The sequence below is a fragment of the Myripristis murdjan genome, chromosome 2 (genome assembly GCF_902150065.1).
Source record: "Myripristis murdjan chromosome 2, fMyrMur1.1, whole genome shotgun sequence".
Taxonomy (NCBI): Eukaryota; Metazoa; Chordata; class Actinopteri; order Holocentriformes; family Holocentridae; genus Myripristis; species Myripristis murdjan.
The window spans coordinates 12449637-12465513 of record NC_043981.1 but is presented as its reverse complement, the minus strand read 5'-3'; the positions used below and the strand labels follow the sequence as shown (position 1 = coordinate 12465513).

At 41.5% G+C, this 15877-nt stretch overlaps 2 protein-coding genes across 11 annotated transcripts in view; one reads left to right on the top strand and one right to left on the bottom strand.

Annotated features, from left to right (window-relative positions):
• Positions 1–15877, bottom strand: part of LOC115370245 (peripheral plasma membrane protein CASK-like) — a 53888-nt gene that overhangs the window by 18898 nt on the left and 19113 nt on the right. For 4 of the 9 annotated variants that reach the window (XM_030067235.1, XM_030067185.1, XM_030067217.1 and 1 more), the window contains exons 6-14: positions 11622–11724; positions 10999–11174; positions 9507–9629; positions 8886–8969; positions 7892–7991; positions 6606–6623; positions 4150–4271; positions 3654–3731; positions 2021–2101 (exon numbers count right to left, since the gene is read on the bottom strand). In XM_030067235.1, the coding sequence (XP_029923095.1) occupies positions 2021–2101; positions 3654–3731; positions 4150–4271; positions 6606–6623; positions 7892–7991; positions 8886–8969; positions 9507–9629; positions 10999–11174; positions 11622–11724 (885 nt within the window). Of the gene's footprint in view, positions 1–2020; positions 2102–3653; positions 3732–4149; positions 4272–6605; positions 6624–7891; positions 7992–8885; positions 8970–9506; positions 9630–10995; positions 11175–11621; positions 11725–15877 lie in introns of all 9 variants that reach the window. The other 5 variants (XM_030067193.1, XM_030067176.1, XM_030067209.1 and 2 more) reach the window with 3 other exon arrangements.
• LOC115370293 (probable G-protein coupled receptor 34) lies at positions 13344–15716 on the top strand. 2 transcript variants are annotated; one of them, XM_030067264.1, is made up of 3 exons: positions 13344–13628; positions 14131–15437; positions 15588–15716. In XM_030067264.1, the coding sequence occupies exons 2-3, from the start codon at positions 14183–14185 to the stop codon at positions 15596–15598; spliced, it is 1266 nt and encodes a 421-aa protein (XP_029923124.1). In that variant the 5' UTR covers positions 13344–13628; positions 14131–14182; the 3' UTR covers positions 15599–15716. The 2 variants fall into 2 exon arrangements, with proteins under 2 accessions (XP_029923124.1, XP_029923115.1); XM_030067255.1 differs by having other exon boundaries at positions 13344–13638; positions 14131–15716.

Here is a 15877-nt window from a genome sequence, read left to right as displayed (position 1 = left end):
GGCAGAAATAAAGCCTTGCTCTCCCTATAACACAACACTTTATCTCTATTGCTTGAGGGCAGCAGCAGCCTTGAGGATAGAAAAGCAGACTTGTGGCTTGGAAAAACTTCAAGTTTAAAAACGCCCTCTCATTCCTAATTAACTACTGCCACAGTGCCCTTGAGCAAGGCATGTAAAATCCCAACAGCTCCACTGGAGGTGTAGCGTGGCAACCCATTAAAGGTTAAAGAACTGATGCAGCTGTCTTGGCAAGGTCTCGCTTGAAACAGGCTTTTTTTATGTCAGTGGGAAGACAAAGTAATTTAAAACATTTTTAATTAACCTTAAAAAAAAAAGTGAATAATCAAACAAATAAAACGATACAGAAAAATGTGAAAAACTGAATGGCCACAGATAACCATCCACAGTTTTCCATTTGAAAACTGAAGCGTACTTTAGTTCGCTTGCTGTGCTGATGTATTTGCTTTTTTAAAATTCTTTCAGGTCAGAGCAGGAGGTATGCTTGATACATGTACTAAACTGTGTGTGTTTTTGAGTGTGTGTGGCTATGACATAGAACAGAGAGCACGGCTTACACTAATCCTCTTTGTGCCACCACTGATAATGTCACTGACACACAGCGTGCAGTCACCAACACATCTATGTGTCTCCACTATCGTTGAGGTGCTTTTGCCAAAAGATCAGAACATCTGCTCACTTGCAGCAGCATCAGAGCAAAACACCAAGTATCTACTGATCATAACCAAAAGTCACAAGCACTTGTAACAGCTGGCACTGAAGGCTTTTAGTTAATGTTTTTTTTTATCAGTGTCACGGTATCAATTGTGAAGAGAATGACACTCTGAAGAGGCAATAAAGCAATAACACTGTGTATTTAGCAACACATTGTTACAAGTGTTCAACAGTGAATGACAGAACGGAGCAGGGTGCTTGAGTTGGGTCTGTTATAACTGGTTTTTAATTATAATTAGGAACAAGAGAATGGTCAATTGTCCTGCATTATCCTTGGACCCATGCCACACAAATCAAATGCAAGCGTAAGAAAGTGCAAAGTGAAAACACTCAGCCATGAGACATGTCTCCCTCCACACCTGTTTGGCCGGCACACACGGTGAGGTGTCTGCAGCAGGATGAAACGCCCAGCTGATTAGGTCAGAGAGCAGGGCTAATCGGATCAAAACAAAGGTAAGGCCTGCCAGCTCAGTGTCAAACATATCCAGCATAGACGGAACAAAACCTATGCCTTTGTGACTGTATCTGATCTAATAAAATGACAGTTTCATTCTATATTAAGCATTCACTGCTATACAGGTTTGCAAGCAACAATAAATAATAAAAAGGACAAACTCTGCACAAGAAATCACATGTAAAATGAAAAGTAAGACTAACCTTGCTGAGTGAATTGCTGCATATTTAGGCTAATATGTCATTCCATCAAAAAAATAATCCTTTAGATTGAAGCTGCAGCCACAAAATAGAGTAAAAGGCATTACAGCCACAAAATAGAGTAAAAGGCATTACAGCCTCCAAAAAGGTCTACCTTCACAGGAAATCCACTTCCAGTTTCTTTTTAACCTCAACAGTATCTTCCTCAGTTGTCCTTTTAGTGTCAGCTCTTTTTCAGCCACCAGTCTCATCTGGTGAAGCTGGTGATATTGACAGCACCGGTAAAAGTGTCTTCTTCTTGCAGCATGGTCAATCAACAAACTAGCCAAGTTGAAGCCCCTCCCTCAACACAACTTCTCTTCAGTCCTTCTTACTGACCTGATTCCTGTGAGGCTTTTCTTTTTCCTCCACTCCGACGTGTCTATCTGTGTCTGAGGACTCACCAAGCTAAGGTGCTAAGCAGCTTTGTAACGTGGATTGACAAAAGAACCCTGCTTCTGCAACAGCTTGAGTAATCTCACAAACCCAAACACAGTACCTACTATTGTGTGTCCACATGCACATGCAAACTAACATGACCTGGTAACAGCAAAGAGGAAGTGTGTGTGCAACAGTGCATCCAACAGTGTCCCACCATGAAGTGTGGCTGTGTGAGGATCCTCCTGAGCTCCTTGGCCTCCATGTTCTCTGGGTAACATGAGATGGTCTCCAGTACCTGAGGAAGAAGACAAAAAGGACAAAGAAACATGAAGCAGTGAGAAGTATGGTCATTACACAACCTACAACATGGAAAGTTAGGACCATGCAGGGATTTATCCCAAGTTAAGTCACAACACACTCTTAATTCTTGCCTAAACAATATTCAGATTGTGTAAATGATGTTCAACTGGACTTGTTAAGATGCAACTGATTCCTGGATTAAAGGGATTAGAAAAGGCCCTGTTGCAAAATGAATACTTTCAGTTTATGAAATATATACAAAGAAAAGCCAAGCAGATTTGAAATCCATGCTTGTGCTTTGGATTTGTGAGACAGGATGATACTTTCTGGCTCTGCTAAATGATCTCCGGCACCACTATTTGTGAATGCATGTAGTTCTTATGTGTTAAAATCAAAATTCCTTGTAAGTAGAGCTGCATGATTTATTGTTTCAACATCAACATTGCGATGTGCGCATGTACAAGTCATGTTGCAGGATGTCGAGTGAGGCAAATATTCTGATTTTCTATGACTAATCTACAAGAAAAGTCCATCTAATACAACTTATTCAGTGCAATTTAAGGGTTCTTGCATACAAGAAGTTTGGTGCCAATGACACACAGGCTCTGCATGCACAGCATCACGATGCTATCATGTGCTCTAGAGAAGGGGTGCACTTGATCAGTGTATAAAAACGACCAAAGCAGGCCCCACTAGTCACTGACCAGAACCTGAAAATGACTGCTGCCTGTTTTGACTGGACAATAACTGTGTTTGGTGGTAGGCTGTGTATGGAGAGCCTGCGTGTCACCTGCCTGTACACATGCACACGACGCGGCTGCTGTCACAGATAATGTCGCCTGGATTCTAGAGGCAGGCGTTCTGTTAAGCAAAGTGGCTTTTGAGTGTGTGTGTATTCCCGTTTATCAGCAACACCTCGTCCCAGTGCAGTTACATCTTGCTGACATATAACGTTAGGTAAATCTGTATGAGAGTTTTAACCTCCCCAGGAGGTCTATTTATCTTCCACCACACAGATTACGCACACATTTGAACAATGTTACAAATGGTAGATTACATGTAAATAATACAACAAAGACACATGAGTCCATTTGTAAAGTTTTGTCAAGAAACACATTTTTCCCAAACACCTCTCCAGCTGTTCTCTCTCCACTTGTCCATACCAGTGTCAGAGTCACATACATGAAACCAAAAGTGGAGGAGTTGATTTCTGGAGGCGCAGCAGAGGGCTAGGCAGTGTGTGGTAGAGGTAGGCAGGGGGGTTTCTTTTGTTTTGTTTTTTGTTTGAAGATGACATACTTTAAAAGTACTCAAATGATAAAGATCATGTTTGTATCTCTGGATATAATTAACACACTGCATGTATTTGGTGAGATTTCCTGTATTTTTTTCCAAGTTGCAATATATATTGCAGAAAAAAAAGATATTACTGTTTTTTTTTTGTTTTTTTTGATTGTTTGTTTTTTCAAATATTGTGCAACCCTTCCTGTCAGTTATATTCCCCAAGCGCATTACTGAAGTAATAGAGTGCTCTACAATTTTCTCACCTCTTTGGCTCTCTGCACTCCATCACTGGGAGGGTTTCTGATCTGGGGGGACGACCTGGTGTTGATCTTGTCATAGAGCTGGAACGACAGAACAAACAAAATTAAACCCCAATGGTACTGCAACATTTATCTGATACAGAAATATCTGTCAGATAAATTGCAGCGATATTGGCCATATTGACCAAGCATGAATGTGGGTGAAAGTGTGAGCATACAGCAGAGAGGTGCAGACAAGGAGCACATGCACATCAGTTTTCTCTGGAGAAATAAATAAAAACAACAAAAATGGATGCTGCAGTTGTGATTGAACATGATGTATAGTGATTTTTGAGTTGCCCTGACACCTAGTGGAAGGTTTTTGGAATTACAAGTGGAGACATGCTGATATTTGTGTGTGTGTGTGTGTGTGTGTGTGTGTGTGTGTGTGTGTGTGTGTGTGTGTGTGTGTGTGTGTGTGTGTGTGTGTGTGTGTGTGTGTGTATCTAGGTCTACTCACATCCAGCAGGGTGTGGAGGTGCTGGTCCTGGAAGACACTATGGAGGAAGTCCATGTCCTTCTCACTGCAGTCTGTCAAGGCGTGAATCTCCTCTAGACTGTCCAAAACCTGGGATACTGCCCCTGTACCCACACACGCACAAAATTGCACACACACACACACACACACACACACGCGCGCACAGGTTATAAACTCATATTGACACCCAAACTCAAGCATACACATATACTACACTCACAGTTACACTGCAAACATCCACCATTACACAAAATGCAAACATTTAACACGACACACTTATCAACAGACACACTGAGGGCCACATCTGTCCACAAACAGGCAAACAACAGAGGAATTAAGATGCCAAAAGGAACACCAAAAATCCTGAGACAACAGAGAGAAGTCACAATAGGAAAAAAAAAACACACAAAAACAGACGCACACACAAATATTCTCACAACCATTCAACCCCAAGTACCTGCTGCATCGCCCACACATGCAGCGAAACCAGAGAGACAGCGGTACATGGCATCAATACGACATATAGTATTAGAACAAAGTCACTTCAGAAAGTCACTTTACATGGAGGGAGGATGATGGATTAGTTGTAGGAGCGAAGGACCCAGGAAAAATAATAGATGGATTCTTAAAAAATGCATTGGAAAAAGATGTAGTAAGAATTCAAAACGCTGTCAGGTATTTTCAGATCTCCCGGTGCAAAACAGTTGGATATCAGGATAAAAGTATAGCCTTCCTGCATTACAGCTGTGTATGTGATGAGAAAAAAAAAAAAGTACGTATAATGTTCTTTTTGTCACCAGATGCAAGTTTCTGTCAGTCTGTACACAGAGAAAAGCAGATTCTTTCAAGGGTGTAAAGGTCTGAAAAGAACTGACATGTTTTGATGTCAGATAAGACCGTTGTTGGGTCTGAACACATATTCCCTCTCTCTGACAAAAATGCCGAAGAAGAGATTTCTGTCAAAGATTAGAGGTTTGCTCAGTGATATGAATGTGCCCACAAGTTGGTAGGTAATTCACCAGAAACAATATGCAAAAGGGAGGTCGGATGTTATGATATAAATGTGGCCTGGGTTTATGAGGGCCTTCACTGCCAAAACAGCCTCTCAAAAACATCAAAGGTTTGGTAAGTCTCCTCATGTGTTTAGACTAGGGGCAACTCCATTCTTGAGTCTTTCTAACCCTGTGCTAACACAGCTCTTGGCCTGGGGTGGTTATTGTTTCATATACTAACATATACTGTAAGTGGACTTTGCAGTGTTAAAGGATAGGTTTGGTATTTTTCCAACACAGGCTGTATTAAAATATTGTTATCCATCATTTTCAACTGAACATAACACAACTTCAACGGTAGCTTTAGTGATGAGAAACCTCAGCACTCAGCTGCAGCTTCTTGCTAGCCTTCAACACAATCCAACAGAGCAAAAACCATTATAAAAGTCCTTTCTGAAAACAGGAAATAAGCCGCACTGTCAAATACATCTTGAATTTGTCAAAAAGATGGTTGTAGATGGTGCTGTCTAACAAATTTATTTAGCATTTATGATAATACATCACCTTGTATGTATCCACACCATTCTGCAGCTGAGTCAGCCAATGCTGCGTTCAGAGCTCCTGTGAACAATTTATACCACCTGGGTTGAAAAATACCAGATCTACTGCTTAACAAGCGAGCTGCAGAAATTAGCCCTTGACTAAATGACTGAGTGTGAAAAGGGGATATATTACCACAAGGACAAATAAAGATAAACCTGGGGGAAGTCAAACACCATCAGGGAGCCTTTTTGTGAAACAATTACTCCCTGAGAGATGTGAAAGAAAGATGGACAACACAGCATCTATACAGCCTTTCACTTTGAGAAAACCTTACGGGTCTGTTCGCATTCAGTACAATGCTCATTGCTCCAGTGTTATTTTTTGAGGTGGTGCACGTAAGCACCATTTTCTGCTAACAATAAACAATAAAAGCCCATATCACTATGAGAAACCTGAAAATGATGAGAAATTGCATTATGAGTCAGAATACTGAGGCACACAAGCATCTTATCCTGTTTTACTGTTTTGTTGTTGGCCGGTTCTGTTTACAAGGTAATGTTCACAATTTTCACCACTAATTTATTATGACAGAGCTATGTGTGACTGGAATATGAAGATGCAATGTAAACAGTTTGATGTGAGTATGATTTTAAACAGGATATGAGCCAGCATTTGGAATAATAGCACACAGACAAACATCATCAAACCCAAAGACAATTTCCCAAACAGGGACGGGGTGTAACATGAATGGAGCATTTAGGAGAAGAGGGTGGTGGCAATTTAGGACCCTTATAATCTAACAGTAAAATGAACAGCAATGATGAAAGCTAATGCAAAAACATGGTAATGATGTCGTGATGATGCCACACAACAATATTCTATGGGTGGGGAGGGGATACGTACTTTCAGCAGCTAGCAATCCTAGAGACAGCGCAGCGGAAGAAAAACAAAACCAAAGAAAGAGAGGCTGAAATTAGAGGAGGAGGTTTACAACAACTACAGAGAGAGAAATCAATGGAACGGGAAGATAGGTGGAAAGAAAATGAAAACTCTAGGAGGGAAGGAACAGAGAAAGAGAGAGAGAGAGTGGGGAAAAAAGTCAGAGGGCAAGTAGGGAAGAGTGAGCAGCGACAGAGGAAGACAGAAAGTAAGCGAAAGCAGCTCTATCTATGAATAAGCTGGTGAGGAAGTCTCGCTGCAAGCAGCTACTACAGCTGGAGCGGTCACAAGTCAACGACCTGCAACATGTCTGGAGCCCTGCAACTGCAAAAATACACCAGTCACTATGGAGCACAGACTTCCAGCAACAGGGCATATGTGGGTCTGGTCTGCAACTATTCATTAAACCAAACAAAAACGAGCTCATATAGTAAATTCATCTATTAGATTACAATGCAATAAACCTTATAAATATTAGGTAGTGCAGCCTGAAGGGTTGTAGGCAGAGGAAGTGAAAGTCCATGGTTGAGACAGGGAAGTCTGCTGATTTGGCAACTTCTGTTTCCTTTACGGCCAATCAGGAGTTCTGAACAGACAGTGTGTGATCGCCAGGGCAGATTTAGGATAGATACCAGACAAGAAACGGGGCACGGTGCTTCAAGATTTTGTTCTGAGACTGAGATGCATCATTTTTCATTTTTTCTTTAAAAACAAAATGCCCTTAAAGTACATATCAATTAATCAATTATCAATTAATACTTCATTTATGGAGGGGGAGGTGGATTGTCAAAGTGTGTTATGGAATACAGTAAAATGAAACATAGATAAGCCAGAAAAAAATGGTCACTTACAGGCCTACACTAGCATATTTACAATTCCTAAACATTAGTTTTTCCTACCATTTTCCACAATGTCGTTTCAGCTGTCTGAATTCATAGTCTTGATTTTCTGTTGTTCTGTTTGTTTCTTTTCCTTTCTTTTGCTTTAGCTGATATAAACCAAAAGCTCCTTCAGACACCAAATCTGCTCTGCACAAATTAGAAACTGCATCTTTACTTCCTGTGTTCTCCCTTTGTTCTTCTTCATCCTGTCTTATCACTGCATATTTAAAACCATCACATTTAAATATGTTATACAAAGACTAAATGTTGTATTCATGTTGACTGGAACCTCACCATTTCAAAAGCATAAATCTTGTGAAAACATAGACTCATTCCTTGATCTCCATGCTGCCTGTGTGTGGGGTTTACCTGAGGAGGTGGGGTCGTCTGAGAAGTCAGGCAGCTCCTCAGGTGGGTCACCGTAGTAGGAGTTAAACTTGTGGCTGGAAACTGCAGCCAGCACTGCACCCTGGGATACAATGCACAGATTACACAGCTGTTACACTAACAGTCTCAACCGTGCTGCAAGTGCCGAGTGTGCAAGTGTGCAAACTGATAGTATGATTGAGCCAGTGGCATGCTTACTGTTTATTTGTGGGGCCTTTTAATGATATTAAATGAGGTCTACTGAGAAGCATGGCCAAAAAAAAAAAAAAAAAAACATTTAGTGTTACCTACTGCATGCAGCTGCACAATCTGAGCAGCTGCAACTTCCTCTCTCTAACCTTGGATTCTAATAAAAGCAAATGTGTAGATGTTGATTTTGAATTAGAATTTGATACAGATACCACAGGCAAGTCACACAACCTTTTCAGACTGGATTTTTACTGTTTATGCAACTTTATCGATACCTGTCTCTTTCTACTGATGAGGACTTGACTTGGGCCAAACATTTTGAGTGTTTCCTTTACCTTTTAAGAAAGTCTATAATGTTCAGTTTTTGATGACATTGTGGAGAATGTAATTGTGTAATTTAATTATATGATTACTTTTGAGGTTGTAGTTTACAGAGGTCTTGTTCTGGACTACATTATATTGAGGAGTGTTTCAAATTTTTTGTCCTCCTTATTTATTTATTCATGAGGGGGACAGAATATTACAAACACCTCTCAATAAAATGTAGTCCAGTATGCAAAAATGCAGTCTACTAACTGTGAGCAAAATGCAAAACATTGAATTGAATGAAAACCTCTATTACATTACAGGCATCAGAAAAGTAAACTTAGTTGTATTGGAAGTAGTTGTACTGGATTGTGCAGATGTACCTAATCAAGTAGCGTCTGACCGTGTATATATGTGTGTGTGTGTGCGTATGTGTGACCCAGTTTGCTGTGGTAACTGTGACGCTGATGAGACTGCTGACCTTCAGCTTCCTTCTGGCATTGAACTTCCTCAGCTGTTCCACTGTTTCTGGCAGATGGATCTTATAGGCGTACCTGTCCCTCTCCTACAGAGAGACAGAACACACACACACACACACACACAGGAACAATCATAAGATAACACAATGTACTATATCTGCGTTAACACCCACATGACCACAATTTAGCGAGAACAAACAAATGGTGCAATAATAATCTCAAGAAACTTCAGCAGTCACGTCCGACCAAAGTGTGAGCAGAGCTGTGGTGTTTCTGCATGAGGAAGCGGTATACTGAAAAACGCAGCTCTGAGTCAGGATCAGCAGCAATGTAGGGCAGTGGGTCTGAAAACGACTCTCAGCCTCTGATGGCGCCACTTCACTTTGTGTAAACGACCAATTATAATTTTTCATTAGAAATCACAGATTACCAGTCAAGGTCACCCACCTCAGATATGAAAAGTAAAATGCAGTTTGATAAATTTTTAGTGTCAAATTGATAAATATTACTCTGGCTGTCTATGGGAAATGCTTCACCTGAATTTAATTTGGCGTTTTGATCCAGTTGCTCAGTCTATCAGATTAATTATTAGAGGCACTATGTGTGTATGCATGTGTTCTTGCCTTGAGCCAGGGGTGGTTGAGGGCCTCATAGACAGTGATTCTCTCAGCAGGGTCCAACATCAGCATGCGTCTCACAAGGTCCTTGGCGCTCTCTGAGATGTGACTCCACTGGCGGGGATTCATCTGGTCACACACACACACACACACACACACACACACACACACACACACACACACACACACACACACACACACACACACACACACACACACAAAGCCGCAGAAGAAAAAACAGGCGCTCTCAGATGGATGTAAAGAATCACCAACCAAGGTCAAAACTGTAGCTGAAAATGACACAGACAATTGAGTGTGTGTGGGGGGTTTTGACTTCAAAAAGAATTTCGAGATGGACTTTTGTGTTTGCCTCGAGGTCTGATGTATTCTATCAGAAGAATAGATTTGGGACAGTCATTTATTTTCATCAATTGTGGTATGCCCTCCTTTAGCCAAGCAGATGGCACTGAGGTGTTCTATGTGGAGCAGCATAAATGCCGGAGAAACAGTGTGCCAAAAGAAAGCCTAATTAAGAACTCACTGTTTTCAAATTGTGGCATGTGTTCATCAATTTACATAACCGCATGATGATAATCTGTAAAATTCATACTTTTTTTTATTGAAAACAAAACTGCTGTCCCTTTGCAGAGAATTAAACAGGCCTTGAAGCTCTGTACCTTCTGCTCATCCCACCAGCTTACAACTCACCTCTGAATGAACACTGCAATTTCTAAAATGAGAGGATTTATTATGTAAGCGCTAATCATTTTGATGAGCTTGCTCAACATTAAAAAGGGGAACAACTATGAACAGAGGGAGCAGTGAAAATTGCTCAAAACGGGCATTAATTAATTTGGTCCGTATTGGATCAAAGCCACACTGTTGAAAGGGACAAAAACTACAAAGGGATGTAAAAAAAAATAAACCCCTAGTTGTATTTTGTTCTACAAACTGGGCAAATAATAAATGACAAGCTGCTCATGCCAAGGAGTGGGAACTGAAAAAAAAAGATAATTGTTGATACTTCACAATTCCTTCTTCATGATCTGATTCCCAATTGACTGAAATTATGCTTCAAGGCACAAATGTATTATTAATGTTAATATTAGTGTGTGTGTGTGTTTAGTTCAGTTCTGCCAAACATGGGGCTTATTCTTGAAGCACATTGCAACATATTGCCAAATGATCTTCTTCTCAGTCTTGTCTCTGACATTATGATGCTCTCCATGTGGTTTTGCACTTCAGCTGAAAGGAAACCTCTCTCTCCAGTACTGCGGGGAAGTGAGCTAAACACACCCTTCTGCCCTTGAGATTGACAGGCCTTGCGGTAAATGCAAACACAGCAGACCAGTGAAGAATGAAGCGCAAGACAACTAAAAAGTGCAATTGATAATGGAAAATCAATAAGGCTGACGTACTTCAGTTCAGTAAGTTTTGCAGGCATTAGATCATCAGGGTTTTTTTAACTACTTTGTGTATTTTGTAAATCAACTACTACCTTGTATTTCCCCTTAATAATGGCCTCAAAAAGGCGCTCCTTTGTGCCATAGAAAGGCAGGCAGCCGGAGAGGAGGATGAAGAGGATGACTCCGCATCCCCACACGTCCACCGGCTTGCCGTATGGCTCTCTCTTCACCACCTCAGGGGCCATGAAGTGAGGAGTGCCAACTCGACCTGGAGGGAGAGGGCAGAGAGAGACAGAGTTGTGCAGTGGGGTGTGAATGAAAAATTAGCCAGGGGACCATGCTGCTATGTACACTTGACGGCTGAACAATTAATCAAAATATTAGCAAAACTGCAATATGTCCAAATGTCCAAATTGCAGGAGCTGCAATTTTTGGTAAAGGTGAAAATAGCATTATAAAGAAAGTATTGTGGCGCTACAGACAAGTTTTTTTTTCACTGTAAATGATATTTCTGATCCAAACATTCTCAACAAAAAACGTGCATCACATTGCAATATCTGTCAAAATATGTTTGTTTGGCTTTTTTTTTTTTTTTTTTTTTTTTTTAAAAAGGTCCACTCTACTGGAAGTGTGATAAGGCTACATAGTTACAAGCAAAGGAACGTGCAAAGGAACAAGGATATATACTTTGCAAGACCAAACTGTTCTACTGTACCTCCAGCTACTAAGCCAGACTCTCCCAGTTGTATTGCCACTCCAAAGCCTCCCAGCTTGACAGGAGCAGAGTTCTCCTTGGAGGCCAGCAACACACAGTGGGGCTGCAGAGAAATGAGAAAGCAATGGAGGGTTAACACAGTGGTTTTTAAGTCACGTAAAGCTCAGTAGGTTAAATTTGTAGCACTGGCATATGCATCCTTAAGGGTTTGACTCCTAATGGGGCTGACCAATCTTGAAAAAAAAAAAAAAAACTGCACTCAAGATACTGTAATATGCTTTGGATAAAAGCGTACAACAACTGTGACTTGTTTTTCAGGAGAGAATGAAAAAAATACTTTGCTGATTGCACTTACTGAGTACAGCATTGCTTTTGCTCTTTCTGTGCAATGGTGCAAATTCGCATCTCCTGTTTATGTCGGCTAGTCAACCTTGGTTTCTAATTGACTCATATGGTGTAATCTTTGAAATCTCACTGATCAGTGTCTATGAAAAGAATGAAATATGTTGAAAATGGTTGGCACTTCTGAGATATTAGTAATTAGGTGGAATACATGAACATTTTTTGTCTTCTCAGCTCTGGAAGCACGCGAAACATTTCGCGTGCTGCCGTGCCTCTGCAACATACAGCAAGGGGTTCAATCCCACCCTATCTTAAATGGTAACATGGGGTCTAACTGGTCGAGTCTATTAAAACATTCCATGTTTTTTTTGTAGAATCTTCTGTGAAGTAACAAAAAAATGCATCAAGTCATTTTTGCAAAACCGAATTGGCCTTTTACATTGACTCTTCCAATGTGCGATGCTATTTGCAACACAGAAATGTTTTGTTTGCTCATGTGCAAACTGCTATCCCGGCAATAGCAGCAGTTCATGTAAAACTGCTTGCACAAGCAATACATATTTTAAAAAAAGGGTAGACAGGATGGACAGAAATGTGGGTGAGAAACTTCACACGGCAGCTACATACAGGCTAAAAAGGCAGTGATGGACAGAAGTGGTGGTGGTGGTGGGGTAGCAAGATACATATATTTGACAATTGTCAACTGTGTGACTTGCTCATAATCTGGACTACACATGCGACAGAAAATGTTTTATGTGAACTAGCTGTAAATGTGTCTGCACCGGTGTCATCAAGACCAATGGCTGCATATTATATTATTCTTGATGACTGAAGTGATCATATTCTGACAGGGTTAGTGTGGTGCACTGCTCAGGAAAGAGCTTTATGACAGGTGAAGTTCTTAAATAGCATGCATGTGTCTGTAATGGGCTCATTTCCTGTCACAACCACACTTTCGCCCACTCATGCACTTCCCCTCTAATGGGGAGATGGAAGGGAGTGCAGGAGGATGGGCTGATGGCAGCCCACAGCTGTGAACTGTGGCAGTGAAAACCCAGAGAGAGAAAGAGCAAGAGGGACAGAAAGAGTACAGACAAACAGACGGAGAGGCAAAGACACCAGGCACAGCAGACAGAACAGTCACGTCTGGGAGAGAAACGGACTGAAGAGGGCGAGAGAAAACTTTAGATTAAAAAAAGAAAGAGGAGACAAGGACCGAGACAAGAAAGCAAGGCAAAGACTGAGACCACAGAGCTGATAGATAATAGAGGAGGAGCAAACACTGTCAAAAGGATGTGAAAAGAGAGGACTCAGGAGGATTTATGCTTCACTGAAACAGGCAAGAGACTCTGGGGAAAAAGGTGATGGTAGCACATAACCAAAGGAGTGTGAGATAAAGTGTGACTTTTTCTCAATGCCAAAGAACAAGGACTACATTTCTTTTTTTTTTTAAATATAATTTATCTGATTTTAAATTTTGTTTCATCTGTTGGGACATAAATCCTTGCTTTCTGGACATCTCACTACCAGTTTGATGGAGAAAAATAACACCATCAAGCCCTGTGCATAGCTTTGCACATTCCCACACATGTATTCTACAGCTGGGTTCAATCTCTTACGGAAGGAATTTGGACAGCGAGCGGTTCTGCCTTAATCCAGACATCTGTGAGTAGCTGTGAGTGTATCTGTGTGTCTGTATAGATATGCATGGACATCTACATTCACACTTAGTCTTGCGTGTCAAACCGTGGAGTTGCTGTGTTGATTCTGAATCAGCGTGAAAATTTCGCTTGGTCACGGGTCCTAGTCCACACCTGGAAAATACAACCCCTAACCATTTGTACATTTTCCCATCATTTTCAGTACCTTTTTCTTCAAAATAGTACAACACCCTTACTATTTTTCAAAGTACTACACTGATTCACTGTAATTTCCAATCCACACTGAGTCATTACATGTGACCTTTTAAAAACAGCAACCCACATATCATCCACCAGTCTTCAAGCGTTATCAGTCATTTGATAACTGCTGGTTGCTTTCTCTTCCATGTCCTATTTCATGCTGACGGTTTAAAGAACTGTCTTTTAAATGTATTTGTTCAGTCACAAACATACTTGTGTGTTTGACAACTAATATTTGTCTTGTTTTCTTCTGTTCTTTATTTCAGAGCTGAATATTTAATCACGCTAAGGACCGTCCCCCGCAACTCTGCGGACACCATGGTTTCTCTCCAAGCTGCCAACAATTACACTTCTACATCTTCCAACTCCACAACTACTCCTCTTTTCACCTCTCGCCCCCCCATTTCCACCATGTCATCCTTCCTCTCAGACAGCCCCCTACCATCTTACACCTCCTTTACAAACCAGACTTGCTTATTTGAGGATGAAGCCCTGCGTATATCCTTGGCATTGATCTACTCACTGTTCTTCCTTTTTGGCCTGGTGGGCAACCTCCTCGCCCTGTGGGTCTTCATCTTCCTCCACACAAGGCGCAACTCTGTTCGAGTGCTCCTCATCAACTGCGCTGTGGCTGACTTGGTCCTCTTAGCATGTCTGCCCTTCAGGGTAACCTACCATTTTAACAAAAATAACTGGACCCTCGGATCCAAGGCCTGCAAGCTGGTAGGCAATCTGTTCTATATGAACATGTACATCAGTATAACATTACTGGGGCTGATCAGCCTGGATAGGTACATGAGATTGAGGGGAAGAGGCAGAGGGCGCAAAGAATTGAGGAGGCTGTGGGGGCGCAGCGGTGCATGGAGCTGGGTAGTGTGCGGAGCGCTGTGGGTGCTGTCGCTGGCGGGAGTGGTGTACATAATCACCACAAAAGAAGGAAATGAGGAAGAGGGGAAATGCTTCCAATACAAGCAGCGGCTCGGTGCCAAGGGGATGGCCTACTTCAACATGATGCTAGTGTTCTTCTTCTGGGTGGTCTTCGTTATGCTGATAGTCTCCTACGGGAAGATTGCAGCCCGGCTGCTGAAGGTGTCCTGGAAGAAGCCGGACCTACCCAATGCCAAGCGGTATGGACGAACCGCCAAGAAGTCCTTCTTTGTCCTCTTCCTGTTCACCATCTGCTTTGGGCCTTACCATGCCTTTCGACCTGTCTACATTCTCTCCCAACTCAGCCAATCACTTTCTTGTGATTACTTGCGCCTGGTGGACAAGACCAATGAGGTGATGCTGTTGCTATCTGCCTTCAACAGCTGTTTGGATCCTATCATGTACTTTCTGTTATCTGGTTCAGTGCGCAAAACTGCCCTGCGGGTACTTGGAAATCGCATTGGCAACCGCCTCCATTTTCTTCATGAGGGGACGTCCATTAGCTCAACGGAGTTGCAAAGGCCGAGTCTGTCAGTGATATTACCTAACCCCGCCCAAACCCCGTCTTCAACGACCCCTAGAAACAGCATCTGCCTCATGAACTCTACTCTCCGCCGCACAGCACTGAACACACCTCTTCCTACTGGTAAACAATGATTGCATTAATGACAATTTATATGATTTCTGTTTGTCTGACTTCATCTATGTGTCTCAGCTATTGCCAATATGTTATCTTCTAAGCATCTTTGCTCACGGGAATCATTTTTTAAATGTTCTGTTTTTTTTTGCCTGACAGAAAAACACTGACAACAATGTCACCTTGAAACCAAGGGAGATGGACTTTACCTCTTGACACATGGAAATATGTGGCACAAAAATAGGGTTTTTACCAACAGTCTTCAGAGATGATGATATAGTGTGTCTGAAGGAATGTGTACAATGGCTAATTGGTCAATAAAAAAAAAATGAATATGTATCAACTTGTTGCCCTCCTTTGATAGAACATGGAACATTATAACACAATAAAGCTGTAGGACAACAGTCTTTCTGAAAAGAAAAGAAAGTGATGCACAGTCAGAAAACACA

What these genes read in the sequence shown, in the direction of transcription:
- LOC115370293 (XM_030067264.1), top strand. Translation starts at nt 14,183, where the DNA reads ATGGTTTCTCTCCAAGCTGCCAACAATTACACTTCTACATCTTCCAAC.